Source organism: Aythya fuligula, chromosome 5 (genome assembly GCF_009819795.1).
Source record: "Aythya fuligula isolate bAytFul2 chromosome 5, bAytFul2.pri, whole genome shotgun sequence".
Taxonomy (NCBI): domain Eukaryota; kingdom Metazoa; phylum Chordata; class Aves; order Anseriformes; family Anatidae; genus Aythya; species Aythya fuligula.
In genome coordinates this window covers 34,340,355-34,354,878 of record NC_045563.1, presented here as the reverse complement: position 1 = coordinate 34,354,878, position 14,524 = coordinate 34,340,355, and the positions used below count along the sequence as shown (strand labels likewise).

Sequence of the window (14,524 nt, the reverse complement as noted above, 5' to 3'; positions counted from 1 at the left end):
CTTCCGCCCGGGCAGCGCGCCGCCGCCGCGACTACACTTCCCAGCAGGCACCGCGGGAGATAAGGGGAAAGCTTCCCGGCTTGCAGCGCGGCTGCCTCCTCGCGTTCCTATTGGTTGTGCTGAGGGTTTGCTCCGCCTCCCCGAGCGCCGCAGGTCTCCTGGGGGCGCCGCGCCGTTGGGGCTGCAGGGCGGCGGCGGCGGGGCCCGGGCGGGAGGGGGGCGCTCGGTGCCGGCGGGGATGGGACGGGCGGGCGGGCCGCTGCCCCGCCGGGGGCCGCCGCAGGTGAGTACCGGCACTGGGCTCGGTGTGGTATTTCCATGGGGGAACAGGGTTTGTCTCTGTATCGGTGCAATCTCGGTGCTGCGCTGCAGCGGGGCACCTCTCCCCGTCCCTCTCCCTGCAGCGCAGCTCTGCCGAGGCTTTGGGACGGGCAGATGCTGAGGAGTGACCCGCAAGGAGGGGGCTGGGGTGTGACGGGCTTTGTTTGCAGGAGGAGCTCCCGGGGCCGCTCGTCTGAGGTCTCCGCTGCTTGTTTCTGGCTGTCTCTTAGTGGCTGCCTCTTTCAGCCAAGCCTCAATTATTCCATTAAGCTGATTGACTGCTTTGCTGAACTGATGGATCCTAATTTCGGTAATGGGTTTGCTGAGCTTTGAAAGTAGCTCCCCATTAGGACTGCAGTGTTTGGGAGTGAATGTTCAGTACCCTAGGGACAGTAAAGTTCAGCTTGTAACTTATTTACCTTAGGAAATAATTTCCAATCCCGAGCTGAGAAGAGACTGTGTCTCCTGTTAAAGACAACTGTATTTTTTTTTTTATTATTTTTTTTTTACTCTTTGTTTGGCTTTAACCAATCAGGCAGTAAAAGGCAACTGTGTTTGCATCACTATCGCCGTGCATGTTCCATCATGGGCTGATGTTTGTATGTAAAGTTTTGTAAATAGATGCTATATAATCTAGCATTCCCAATTCAAGCAAATAGGTGGTTTTAGCCAAACTGTGTTAGTCCATCACTTGAGTCACTGGGACCAAATTTTAGGTAACTTTTAGCACCGATGACTGAAAATGTTATATGTTTGAAGAGGAATCAGCCAAATGCATCATAACCATGCAATCATGCAGGGCTCTGATAGTTATTCAGTACAAAGAATAAAATTACGTCATATAAATAAGTACTCAAACTATGTACAGGGATACTAAGATTCCTAGATAATTTCATCATTTCATAAAATGAAGACATTTTTCCATTGATTTTCTGCTTTATCTTTTAAAGATAAAGCTCATAAGATATCTGGAGACAAATCTAGCTTGATGAAATTCTTCTCAATATTTGGCACTTGTCTTCTGTGAACTCTGCCACCAGATGGTGACATAAGATTTGAGATGTTACCTGACTCGAGCGGATTATACAAAAATGAAAAAATATAATGCTTTACAAAAATACTTTTGTTTTATTAAAAACAAACAAACAAACAAAAATTAAAAAAAAGGTATTATTTGTTGGGTATGGGATTTTTTTTTTTTTCCATCTAGACCTAGGGTATTCTATATTTTGATCCCAAATTCATGGAGCCCTGAATATTCACCACTGGAACAAAATGAATGTCTTTCAGAGGTGTGAAAATTTGGACAGACGCTTGTATTTCTCTTGCTGAATCATTGATGACTGCTAGCCTAATGTTTGGGATCCTTAGCTTGAATTTACTTGTCACTAAAGTTCCATATATTGACAAATGACCTGACTACCTTGGTATGAGTGCCTCAAATCACTCCACAGGGGTTTTTAATGCTCTGTTGTGACTGTATAAAGAGCCCAATGAGTGATTAAATACACTCTAGTGCACAGACCTTTGTTCGGAAGTCTGAGTATGTGGTACGTAGACCTTTTGTTAGGGAGTCTTGAGTCATTTTGCTAAAGCCAGCTACCTGCTTCTGTGGAACTGCAATAGATAAGATGTGTAAACCAGTCTGTTTTGTTTTCTGAGTACCTGTTCTTAACTTCCAGTCTGTGAAAAAGACGTAGTTTGCTCACCTGTGAAGGGTACCGTAATCTCAAATACGCAGGAAAAGGGAATAATTGTGTTGCTTCTTATTAAAACTTTGTCTCAATTGGTGTTTGAGGCTATAATGGTAGTAAAAGGCTCCTCTCCAAAGGGCAGTGGTAGGGGTCTCAATTGGAGCAGTGTGTCCAGTTTTCCTTAATAGTTTTGTAGGCAATTTGGAAAGAGGAGCAGGAATTTTAGTACGCTCAGAAAATGAGGTGTTTGAGGAAAACATCTGAAGAAACAGTTTGGATAAGTCTGGAAAAGAACTGGGAATATAGGAGAAAACAGCAGTTGTCCAGGTGTGTGTTTTTTAGGTCTCTGAAATGGCAGTATACAACAGTGGTTCTGAACAGCTTTCCATTCAAATTAGGGCAGTGTGTATTTCTGAATCTGCCAGTGTGATAAGTAAGATAGCAGTAAGGTATTTACTTTCACTGGGGAGGTATTACTGTCTCAGTTTACAGCAAGGAAAGCTTAGTTTGGATATTGGGAGATTATTAGCATTGCTTATATATATGGGAGATTAGAAAGCCACAGTTTGATTGTGATTTAAAGCGTATATATTCTTCTGGTCTAAAGCCCATTCTTAGCTTTGCTTGTAGTAAAAGTAGTCGTTAATGAAAAGTCTGTGTTCACGCCAGGTGCTCTTGCATATGTGCTGGTCTGTTGTATAAGGTACTTCTCTATGGTCTCCTTATCTCCAGTATACCTTCCCTGTATACTCTTTTTAAAAAAAAAACAAAAAAAAACACACAGCAGTACTCATGGGATCACATAGGACCGCTTCCTACAGATGTCTTCTAGCGTAGTGTAGTTAACTTCGTTGCTTTTAACAGGAACTTAGAGAACTTTGATCCGTGGAACAACTCTTATCTCCTGGCTCAGTGTCAAAATAGTTGATCGCTTGGCAGCTCAGTTACAGCCTTTACTGTTCAGCAGTGCTGCTTCAGTGCTGGGGGGTCTCCCGTACCTTCCAGCTGCCCTCAGGGACCCTCAGTCATGAGAATGAAGCTAATCGTGGGGAAGCAGAGAGGAATTGAAATGAAATTCTGCATCTCATACAAGCATTGTAACTACTGTGCTGCAATACAGTTCTTTCCTTTGCCGCGTTCAAAAAAAAGTATGACCACAAACTAGTTTGTGTAATGCATGATTCTGTTCATGTGCTAGGGGAGAATAATGCTGTTAGTCATGGCTTAACTCTAGTAAGTCCATAAGTTTTTTGGCTGTTGATCAGACCGGGTTGCAGAGATCAGCATCTCTGCAGGAATGCTAAAATACCTCCCACATATGCCCAGAAGTAACGTTCAGGTAATAGGGGAAAGAGTCTAGTAAGCAGATTCATAGTGAATTCAGGTGCCTCAAGGGCAGTGATTCTGGGAAGGAAAGGTAGTTTTTGAAGGTTGGTGCTTTATTCCATGTAACTTCTGCTTGAGGGGATGAAATATGACTACAGGCCCTTCTTCATTATGGTGAATTACTTGGTTTTGTACAGCAGTCTGTACAAGGGCTTTTGGAGCAGCAAGTAGGACAGGGAAATGATTTGATACTCATAAGAATTTTTCCTTAAGAAAACCTGTGTTTTGCTAGGCTTTAATAAATCATTATTTGGTTGTGCTTTTGATTTGCTACGTAGTGTTAGTTTGTTGCAATAGGTGGTTGCGTACTGCTTTCAGATGTCTGTGGTGTTCTCCAGGTTTTCCTGTGAAGACCAGGCTTCTGAGCAGATGGGCAAAAGAAGTTTTGCTGCTGCCCAAACTAACCAAACTACCTGTGCTCTAGCCTAGCAGTGGTTACTTCAGTGCTTTCTAGGGCCTAAAGGCCGTACTACCCATTCCTCATTCTTCTAGCCCAGAGGCTTCCCTCCAGGTGGACCTGGCGTCCATCTCTTCCTCTCATCAACCAACAGAAGGTTTCCTGAATGTGCTTTGCAGTGAGTTGCTTCTTTCCTCTCTTCACACCTCTCCTGCCCAGCCTGTGGCAGCTGTGATACTCTCGTGCAGCTCAGCCCGGCCATTTATGCGACCAGTTGCCTCAGGAGAGAGCTCCTTGACACAAAAGGACGATGACATTCCCATGAGGGGCTGAGGAACGTGCTGCTGAAGGGCATCGTGCCGTGATGAACTTCCAGGCTCCCGTTTTTGTCAGGTGTAGAGTCACTGCTGCTGTCTGTAGGAACACAGTGTGTAGGCTGGCTCTTTGTCGGCCCAGTGCTGCCCATCTCCGAGGCCTGCTGAGGATTCCTAGGCAGCCGGAATGCCGGGCTGCCCGCCCCTCTCCGGGGCTCGTGTGGCTTTATATAGTTGGTGTTCAGCCACTGATCTGCAGCGGATTTAGCCTTGACATGCATTTTTAATGTATGCTATCCGGTGAAGTTGAATAACTGGAGGCAAATGGATGTTGTAGCAGGAAGTAGTCTAATGCCTCATTTTCTTTGTAGGTTATTTTTACTTGTGAGAAGCGTTTTCCGAAAGCTCTTAACAGACTTGCTGAAGTTAATTAAATGCGTGTGCTGTTTCCAGGCTCTGGGCAGGTGCAGGGTGTGGGCAAATTGCATTTACATCACAGAGTTGTAAAATACATCCATCCCTTTCCTTTAAAGCAAACAAAAATCCCCTACTGATGGGTAACGTTTCCTCAAAATAGGAAGTTGTTGTGACATCTCATTTGTTTTGAAGGCTTGACATTCTGCTGTTGAGGTTTGCTTCTTCTCCATGGTGGTGGTGGTTTTTGTTGGCGAACTCTTATCTTTGCTCACTCTTGGACTGTGCTTGGTTTTGCATTGGCTCCTTTTCCACTTGATGCCCCCTTAAGAAGTAGTTCTCTGTGCCGTGTGGTAAGTTGGTAACTTGAAAAGCATTAACTGGGAAACTTGATAAAGGCCTGAAGGTTGTTCAGTATTTAAGTATAGGATTTTTATTTTCTTTAAAAGGAATTTAAATAGACCTGCATTTGTAGACCTGCCAGTGTACAATGAGGGAAATGCCATTACTGAGTACATGGCTCAGAAGCTGCCTGGTTCTTGTTACTGTTACTCAGTGAATGAGGGAATACTTTGAATTTGTAGTGCTTTTTTGAAGTACTCTGTGAAAAGTTTTTTCACAGTGAAGTTAGTCATTGATGTGAGCCTTGGCTTTTATAGCAGGATTGGTAAGAAGGTGAAGCATGAAGGGAGGTGGTTTATCTCTGTGTAGGCACTCAGTCAAGAGGTGATCTGGAAATAGAGTGTGGATTTGTCCTCTCCTAGTCATTGTATGTGCATTTTTTAGTATCTACAAAATATCTCGTTGCTTCTGAGCCCTTGCTTCGAAGGGCTTCTCTCTGTGGAGGTGAAAGCTTCGCTTTTCATAGTGACATCCAATAGCATTTGAATTCCATTAGTATTTTTAGTACTCTGTCATAAGTAATGCTCAGTCGATTGGGCAGTTAGCCTAAAACTCTTCCTGTGATCGTGTATAGTTACTATATGTTTTAATTAGCCAAAACAGGTGTAATGTTAGTTCTGCTTGTGAAAGCGTTTCAATGTGGTGTGCTAGCTGGTGTCAGCAAGTCGCCATGCTCTACTGGCCTGTTTGGCCTGATTTGAGTCCCGTGCTGCATTACCCTTGTGAAGGATAAATTCCATAGGTACTTGAAGTAGTCTTAAGCAAGATCCTGAACACGTATAGGGTATTATTCCACTAAATGACAAAGTAGTGCAAGGGAAGAGTATTGGGGAAGTAGAGCATGATTTCATGCAAAATTGGTGTAAGCATTTGCATCCTTTGCTTTTCAGGAGTGGCTTCGAGTTAATCATGTTCAAACAGCTCTCCTGGATTGAGTATGTATGCAAACCTGTTGTGTGTACAATAATAAATAATTCTCTTAGATCTGTTGCAGCTGCTTGGATCTATATGTAAACAGTACATCAGTGATGTGCTTCTATACTTGCATAGGTTTTCCAGGAGGTTGTTATCTCTGAGGCTGATATCTCGTTTTCTAATCTCCACTCAAACTGAGACAGCAGCTACAGTGAAGCTACATGTAACTAAGAAGTTAGCTTCAAAGCTAGTATGTGTGTGTTTACAAACAAGTCATACTTTCTATGATCTGGAAATAGAACGTGGATGAATGCAAAAGATTTTGTCCTGAAATTCTGTATTTCTGTGCTCTGACCTTCTCTGAAGGCAGGTGCTTTTGCATGCACTTCACAGGTGTCCTATGAATTTATATGTATGCCCTGTGTGACCTGGAGTGGTGCAGACTTCTGAGTGATCTTGTGCCTTTGTGGTTGCTTTGTCAAAATACAGAGCTGTTTCTAATGATTCAAGTATATCTGGCGCCCATGCGGTAAAGCTGGAGAATGCATATTTAAACACCATCAAGTATTTCAAGAATGGCACCCTAAGAATGTTGTATAGGTAACACAAGATGATTGAATCTGTTACTTTATTTTAAATGTGTTTGTTTTGGTATGGTAATGGGATTTTTTTTTAGGGAGGAAACTTTCTTATCACTAAAAATTAAAGGACTCTTGCAACTCTCAGTTGAGTTCTCTTTATGCTGGACATCTGCTGGTGCAGACAGGAGCTGTAAGTGGATGTGCAAATCCAGAGGAAAGGATTTATTTGTCCAAGAACCACATTTTGAATTGGAGTGAGTGCGGTTTTGCTTATTCAGTTGCTTACAGTTGGGCAGCAGCGCTGAATGTTGGAGCTGCTTTAATTCTGTGCGCTCTGGATTTGGTGTAAATACAGTTCCTGCTCACAGCTTCTGGTCAGTGCCTGCTTCTGAGGGTTCAGTGTCCCAGAAACAGAAGGTTGGTGGTGAATAATCGGGATTAGTTTTGTAGGCTGTGTGAACTGTACAGATGAAGGCTTTTGCAGGTTAAGTTTGGTGCTATTTACCAAATTAGCTCTGAAGCTGACTAATGTAAAAGAGCAAAGCTTGGGATGAATTGCCTATTTGAGTGGAGATAAAAAATGAATAATAGTATTGGCAGTAGAAAGATACATTTCTTTCTGCTACAAGGTGAGGAACTGCCTCGCAGAAGTCAATCAAAAGTGACTGTAGGACTTGATCATTCCCCATTTTAATGTCTCTTGAGAGAAAGAAAAGGGCAATGACAATGTCCTGTTACTTATGCAGATGCATCCACCTTCATATTATAGCCTAGACATATAGGTACCTCTAATTTATTGCTTTCCTTATAAACTAAACAAAATTATTAAAAATAATAGTAATTTAACCTGCTGATACTTCATTTGCATATATGCACATTTTCTGTGAATCAGTGTTAAAATGTTTATTAAAAACTTCGCACCAAAATATAATAGTTTTGTACCTTTGGGAACAATTAATGAAAATCTGTAGACTTTACTAATGTTTCAAATAAATGATGTGTCCATGTGATAAAGCTAGAGAATATATTTAAAACACTTTTGGGTATTTCAGTATACACACGTGTAATTCTTACAGAGATCAAGAAGAAAAATACTGAATTTAAATCACTTCAAATTTTATTTCGCAGTGAATAAATTGACTGATAAAACATGAAGACTGGCAGTCTTGGTTGTCATGAATAGCCTTCATTTCATTTTCCTAAGTCCTTATAGATCTTTATAGATTTTCTTACTTGAGTTGCCCTGTGTACTATATAATAAAAATGTGAGTTCATCCTGCTTGGTGTCTTCAATTCCTTACCTCTATCTCATTATGCTAGCTGGAAAGTGTTTTGTTAATCTGATTTGAGTATCTGTGAGCAATCCTACAGATTTTTGTTTGCTTGTAGTATGAGTGTCATGTGTTGGAGGACAAGGGGAAACAAAGTGAAAGCAAAGGAAATCTACTTTTCTTTTAAGAGCTATTTAGAGGAATACTCAAAACTATCTCATCTTTCCTGAAGAATGTTGACTATGTGTGAGAGGTGTGTATTCTCTTAAAGGAACTCTGCACAGATGTTTTCATGAATAGTAATGCTTACTGAAACCAATTAAAGAGAAATCAAAATCTGAATGTTGGTTCTTCTTGAATTATTTGCAGGTATAGGATAAGACCTTTCCAGAATAATAAGCATGGTTCGAGAACGAAAATGCATATTATGTCACATTGTGTACAGCTCAAAAAAGGTAAATAATAATTTACGTCTAACATCAGTAGATACTATTACTAAATGTGTATAAGTAGTACTTCCATTTTAAAATTGTGAGAACTCTTAAGGTTTTTTTTTTTCCTGTATCAGGAATGTATTGATCTAGATCTATCACAAATCAAATAGTACATTTATGTGTGCTTTAGAACATATTTTTGAAATGAGCTGTGCAGAATCCTTGATTCTGAATGCAGAAAACGTTGAGGGCTTTGAGTTTTTTTAATATTGCTGTGTCAAGCTAATAAAGTGAATCACTCAGAAAACTATTTGGCTGTAAGCTGTGCTGTGTTAAGAATACTATCAATACATTTTTCTCCTTTTGGACTTTTATCTTGGTTCTATATGGATGAGAATGTGGAACTATACAGCACAACATGTTTGCATTAATGTTGCCATTTAGTATATGTCTTCTGTTTGCTGGATATCATGCAAAGCCTGCACTAAAGCTCAGTGTTTTTTTGTTTTTTTTTTTTTTTTTAATTTTCATATATTACTTAGCCACCTGGCACATGAATATTTTGCAAATGGCAATGTATTAATTTACACAGCTCTTAAGATGTTGCTTTCCCTTTGTGGATGGGAATTTGAGAACTGAGGAGGATAGTGATTAGTACCTGTTCTTTGAAGATTTCCAAATGTTTGGGCTCAAACACCAAGAGAAAGTGAAGTCTTCTGAACTGCTTTATTTCCCTAAATTATGAACACTCAACACTCTATTCCAGGAGCTTTCTTTCATTCCCAATTAATTACCACTGCAGTTTGTGGATCAAGGTTGCTGTAAACAACAAGCTGACTTGTTATGTTCATTTCACTTTCTGAAGTGCAGCTAGCAGAGTAAAATAGTATTTGATGATGAAATTGCAGCTGTGTCAGTACAGATACAGAGAGACCTACTGAGATTGCACATGAAAACAGTATTTTAATTTCTCTGATGGGGAGGTGGTATCAATGAGACTTTGAACAAAAATGTTGATCAGCAGTAATTTGTCAAAAATAAGTCTAATTTTTGCTGCATACACTCTGTTCTCTTGGAATTCTGCTGCCTTTTAGAATTCTAATGACTCCAGTGTGCCCTTCTGCTGGGAAGGTAACACTATATGACTTCTAAGACTGTGACTACTTGCACTTTCATGGTCATAGAAACAGGAAAAGCAACTGCTACAGCCCTACAGGAGCAGGGTATGCCTTCCTGCAAGGCAGGAGAGTTTTCACAAGTGAGCTTTTCAAATGCAATACACCATTTTGTTCTGTTATGACCATTTCTACTTTCCTTTCTCCTGGTTGAAGGAAATGGAAGAACACATGAGAAGCATGCTTCACCACAGAGAACTTGAAAACCTGAAGGGAAGGTATGAGAACAATCTTGAATCTGTCCTCGCAGTGCAGTTTGTATGTTATACTCTGGAAGAACCCATGTGTGGTTTCCCATACAAGCTGAATTGCCAGTTTATTTTATGCGTCACATATTTGCATGCTTTATAGTAAAGCTGGCAATGACCATGTTCTTGAATGTCTAAAACCTGTGAGGCTTGTTAACTGAAACAAATTATAAGAAAAAAGCTCTCCTACATTTTTTTTGGACTGTAGTGAATTAATAAACAAAACAAAACCCAACTGACCTGACAGAAATGTGTTTTTTGTTCTTGGCTGTTTCATCTTTGGCTTCTTAGAAGCACTAGAATTCTGCCTTTAGCAGAATTATGAACACTGGTATTTTCCTCTTAAAATCATTTTTAAAAGCTTAAAATGATGCAGAAAAAAGTGTTGGTCTTCTAAACCTCTGTAAGAAGTATGACATCTTGGTTGTAAAGGTTTCATCTGTGTGTGTGAAAGCCTGTTTCTCTGCCACTCTGGTCCAGTTGTTTAATTAATGGAGCTAGCCAGGGCAGATGTTGGCTTCCATGGATTTAATTATAACCATTGGAGAACAGTCTTTCAAGAGTATTAAAATATTATCCTGATAATATGGAATCAGGGTGCAATCAGAGTGCACTTGAAAGTGCTTTCAGTTGCATTTCAGCTTTTGAGGTAGCCAGAGATTAGATGGTCTGAGCTTAAATATTTGACTTATAGACAAGTCATGACTATTGCCTATGACTATTATAGTCATCATGCACCACAGATTTCATATGAAAATAGCACATCTATTTTCAACACCTTTTAAAGGAATAACAAGTTATTTTCTTTCAACTTTTAGGTGTTGGAAATCCATTTTATTAGGACATTTGTCTTAAATCCAAGGAAAATAAATTGTAGACTGTTTCTGTTCAGCTTATTTCTCAGTTTACAAGCTTTTATTCTCATTTTTTTAATGCAAAATGGGAGCAGCTGCTCCAGCAGCTCCAGGCCCCTTCTTTAAAGAATTATTGAACAAAAGCAGACTGAAACTAAGACTGGTTCATATTATGTTAGATGCTAATGTCAACATAGTTAAATTTTGTCAGTTTGAATTCTAGTAAAACTCCTAAACTGCTTTATTTATAATGCTTTAAGACTAGCATAAGTTAGACACTTATTTGTCTTAGGTAATACTTTGTGTGCAAAGCACGTGTGTAGCTGCAAAAAAAGAGTCTACATTTGGAGTGCAGGATTGCATTACATACATAGTGCAGCTGAATACATGTGCTTGAGCCAGCTGTATAATATTTTATCCTACTCCTCTGTGTAATTGCTAATTATTACTCTTTAGACAGACTGTGTGATCTATCAAAATATTAAAATATATGGTAGAAAAAAAATAATTTTTTTCTCTTGAGCTTAAAGTTGTTTCAGTGAGATTCAGATAAGTTGCCCAGATTTCCAATTGATAACTTTGTTATTGTGTCACACTGAGGAAATGTACGAAACAGCTTCTTGGCAGCTATTTCATTTTTCAAATAAAATTTGCTTTGGATTCAAGAGGGAGGGCATAAAAACAATAACTTCCTTGCTTTCCACTGCATTTTTTCCCCTGCAGTTGCCATCCTTTGCTTAACCTTTTGTATTTTCTTCAGAGTTCTGCTGCTTGTTTAGAAAGAAATAACTAAAAAACCTAGATCATCTTGCTTTCATCTCTGCTATGTCCCACACAACTGGATCTTGGGAGCTAGGAACATTCTGAAATGTGCCTGGGATCAGGCTCATCATACTCATCAGTATCTGTACTGTTGAGAGTAAGAAGAACTTGTTCTCTTTCTGGACAGCTGGGAAGTGGTTGCTCAGAAACCAGAATGTCCTCATCACTGGAGGCTAAAATAGGGCTTCTGGACAGTTAACTTCTAGAGTATTTCTAGTCTAGACTTCATTCAGACAATCATTCTGAGATTAGGGTAGCTACAGGGACAGAAAGTGATGGGATTACAACTTAAAATTTCACCTATCTTGGTAAAAGATACTCTGTCTTTCTGAATCAGTATTTTTCTAGTTTATGACAAATTTATGCAGGTGACACTAATTTTTAGAAGTCACATATGTTCACAGTATCCTGCAAGTGATTTGGCAATTCTTGGCTTCCTATTTCTGTAAGACTGAAATAAAATTAAACTCGCTTCATCAGAATTACATTTTCATAATAGAAATTTAATGTTAAGGTAACTGTCTACATCCTTTCCTTTACAGGAATGCATAGAAGAAATTTGTTCTCAAAAAGGATTTATGGACTTCATTTTTTATTGTGCAGTAACATCCTTGCTCTCTTGTCCTGTGCCTGGCTCCTTCCCATTTCAGTTTGGTAGAGGTTTTTTAGGAGTTCTACAGCCGTGTAAAGCAAGATACTTGTGTTTTACATTTTCTACTTGGAACACAACAACCTCATAAGGGTAGTTGCATTGTGTGACAGAAGATAATACCATCCAAGCGTATTATATCAGCATCTTACTACCATCAAATTTAGCATCCAGCTAGAGGTCACTTTTTTTAGATTTCTTGTAGGGAAGAGGTAAAGGAGGTGCATTTATTGGTTCTTGCTTTCCTCCTTCTAAAGTTAACTTGGTAATCTCAAGGGCTAGAACAATTTTCTGAAACTTTTCCTCTTCTTGAGGTCTTCTTCCCTGTGATATGTAATGAGAACTGGATGTCAAATACAAAGCTTTAGTAAGCTTTTTAAATATATATATATACATATATATATATATGTATAAAATGAAATAACGCTTCTGTATGAAGGGCATTGAGTCTACCATCTGATGTATGCATGCAGAAAAATAAAGCTCTGGGATGTTGTCATACTGAGAATACTTTTTTCTTGTTTATTTCAATCTGCTTCTGGCCTTCTTTTTGAACAGCTATGACTGTGTGGTGTTTCAGAGGGGATGAAGCTCTAACCTTCAGGGTTGGGAAATCCATGGACAAGATTAGTGTGTGTGGTAGGAATGCACCCAATTATGGCTGCTATTAGTGGGAATGGGGGAAGGAAAAAAGTCAAAGAAATCGTATTTCCCATTAGTGTAACCATCCAAGCTCTCAGACTATTCTTCTTTACTTGAAGTAGTTGTGCATGGAGGGAAAGAAGTGTGGGTATGGGTTTTTGTTTTTGTTTTTTGATTAGAGAGTTGTAATACTTACCCCTCCCCCCCTTGAGTCTTTTCTTTCCAGACTATCGAGTTGTCCAAAACCACAGCTTAGTAACAAGTCCCACAAGTTAGAAAAACAAGTTCTTTGTCTTTTAAGCCAGTTACAAACTCACTGGCTTTGTCCAAATACAGTGGAAACATTGCACGTATTTAGTCAGTCTGTAAGTGAGAATGATGGAAGTTTTATGAATTGGTAGGTGGGCCTTAGGAAGGATTTGGAGTGTTCTCAAAAACTTATTTAGTATCCCCGAGGTATGTTTCTTGTTGAAGTGTCCTTGTGGGACGTTACAGAAACAGAACGCTTTTTTCAGCAAAAAAAACAGTTAGGAGGTGCAATTTGCCTTCTGTGCTGATCAAAGTTAAAACCAAAACTTACTAGCAATGCATAGCTGGGTCACTTATGACTGTGAAGAGCATTCTTCCAATGCATTAGTAAAATTCACTTAATTGCATATGGTTATCTTCATTGGGTTAATGAGACAGCCTGAATGATGATATACAGAATCTAGGCTTTGACTGCTCTTGGTGACTGTGAAGTACAAAATGAAGTACACCTCTCCACACATCACATGGTAAATCTGTAAGCTACTGACTTGTAACTGAAATTTATCCAAATGTTTCATCCGGAATCAGGCAGCAACATGCAAAAAATGAATTGTAAAAGTGTAATTTTTATGAATTAGGTGTTTAATTTAAATTAAAGTTTAAATTAAAAACAACCTCCTCTCTGATTGTGCCTGTATGACTTAATTGGTTAAATATCTCCTACATGTTAGGAGGAAAAACATAACTGTAGCAAAAATAAAACATTGCATTTCATATTTAGTGGCAGATATTCCATTAAGCACTCCAGTAAGGATGTTGGCCTAATATTTAGAGTGAAGGTGCGTCTTCTAATCTTTTTCTCATTTTACTTTTACATTTTTTTCTAAAAATTGTGGATTCATGCTTGACTTTTTCATTTATGGATCCCAGTTTCTTGACCCCAGTCATGAACTGTGTTGGTACAACACTACAGCTACAAGACTTCAATCTTGAATGTGCCTTGGGGTTAGGTAGATCTGCTTTTATGAATTAAATGACAGAGTTGTAGAAAGCATTGTGGAGGCTGGCAGTGAGTCCACTTGGTTCCACTGGATTGTCTGCAGAGTCCACTTGGTTCCACTGGATTGTCTGCAGTGGACTATGCTCTTTTTTTTTTTTTTTTAAACCAGTAAACATACTTTCCTTGTTTAGGTTTATTATTAAAAAACTATTTCCTTAACTGGAGTATCGATTGGATTGTCAGGAGAATAAGGTATTTTTAGAAATCTGAATTTTTTTATTAAAAAAAAAAAAATTGTAACCTTAGTTCAGTATTCACTGAAACATGAGTGAAGCCATTTGTCTGACACAGCTGTCAACTTCCTCCAGCTGAAATAATTACTGTATTTTTTAAGATATGTCCTCTAAAGTGGAAAGCAGACCTCATGCACATTTGAACCAAATAAAGTACAGTGAACTGAAGACACCCTCCCATCACTTGCTGTGCTGTGGAGTCTTTAGATTCCAGGCAGCAGTCTCAGCTGTCCCAGTTTAGGCTGTGCTGTGTTAGGATTGGCTGTATCCATGTACTGCCTCCTCCCTTTTCTAAATTTCACTGGGGGAAGGCTCAAGGCAAAGATTAAATGTAGAAGCTGTCACCAGGCTTCCCCAGTGCAGCTGGCACCATGGATGGGCTTCAGAGCAGCTCCTGCTAGCTCTGTAAGCCTTCCATTCTGCCTCCTCGCTCACTCTGTTTCCTCTGAAAAGATTTTGAGTA

At 39.4% G+C, this 14,524-nt stretch overlaps 1 protein-coding gene across 3 annotated transcripts in view; it reads left to right on the top strand.

Annotated features, from left to right (window-relative positions):
- ZNF106 (zinc finger protein 106) overlaps positions 1-14,524 on the top strand; it is a 37,115-nt gene that overhangs the window by 684 nt on the left and 21,907 nt on the right. For 2 of the 3 annotated variants that reach the window (XM_032188109.1, XM_032188107.1), the window contains exons 1-3: positions 233-283; positions 8,065-8,150; positions 9,461-9,522. In XM_032188109.1, the coding sequence (XP_032044000.1) occupies positions 8,097-8,150; positions 9,461-9,522 (116 nt within the window). In that variant the 5' untranslated portion in view covers positions 233-283; positions 8,065-8,096. Of the gene's footprint in view, positions 1-232; positions 284-8,064; positions 8,151-9,460; positions 9,523-14,524 lie in introns of those variants that run through there. The other variant, XM_032188108.1, reaches the window with a different exon arrangement.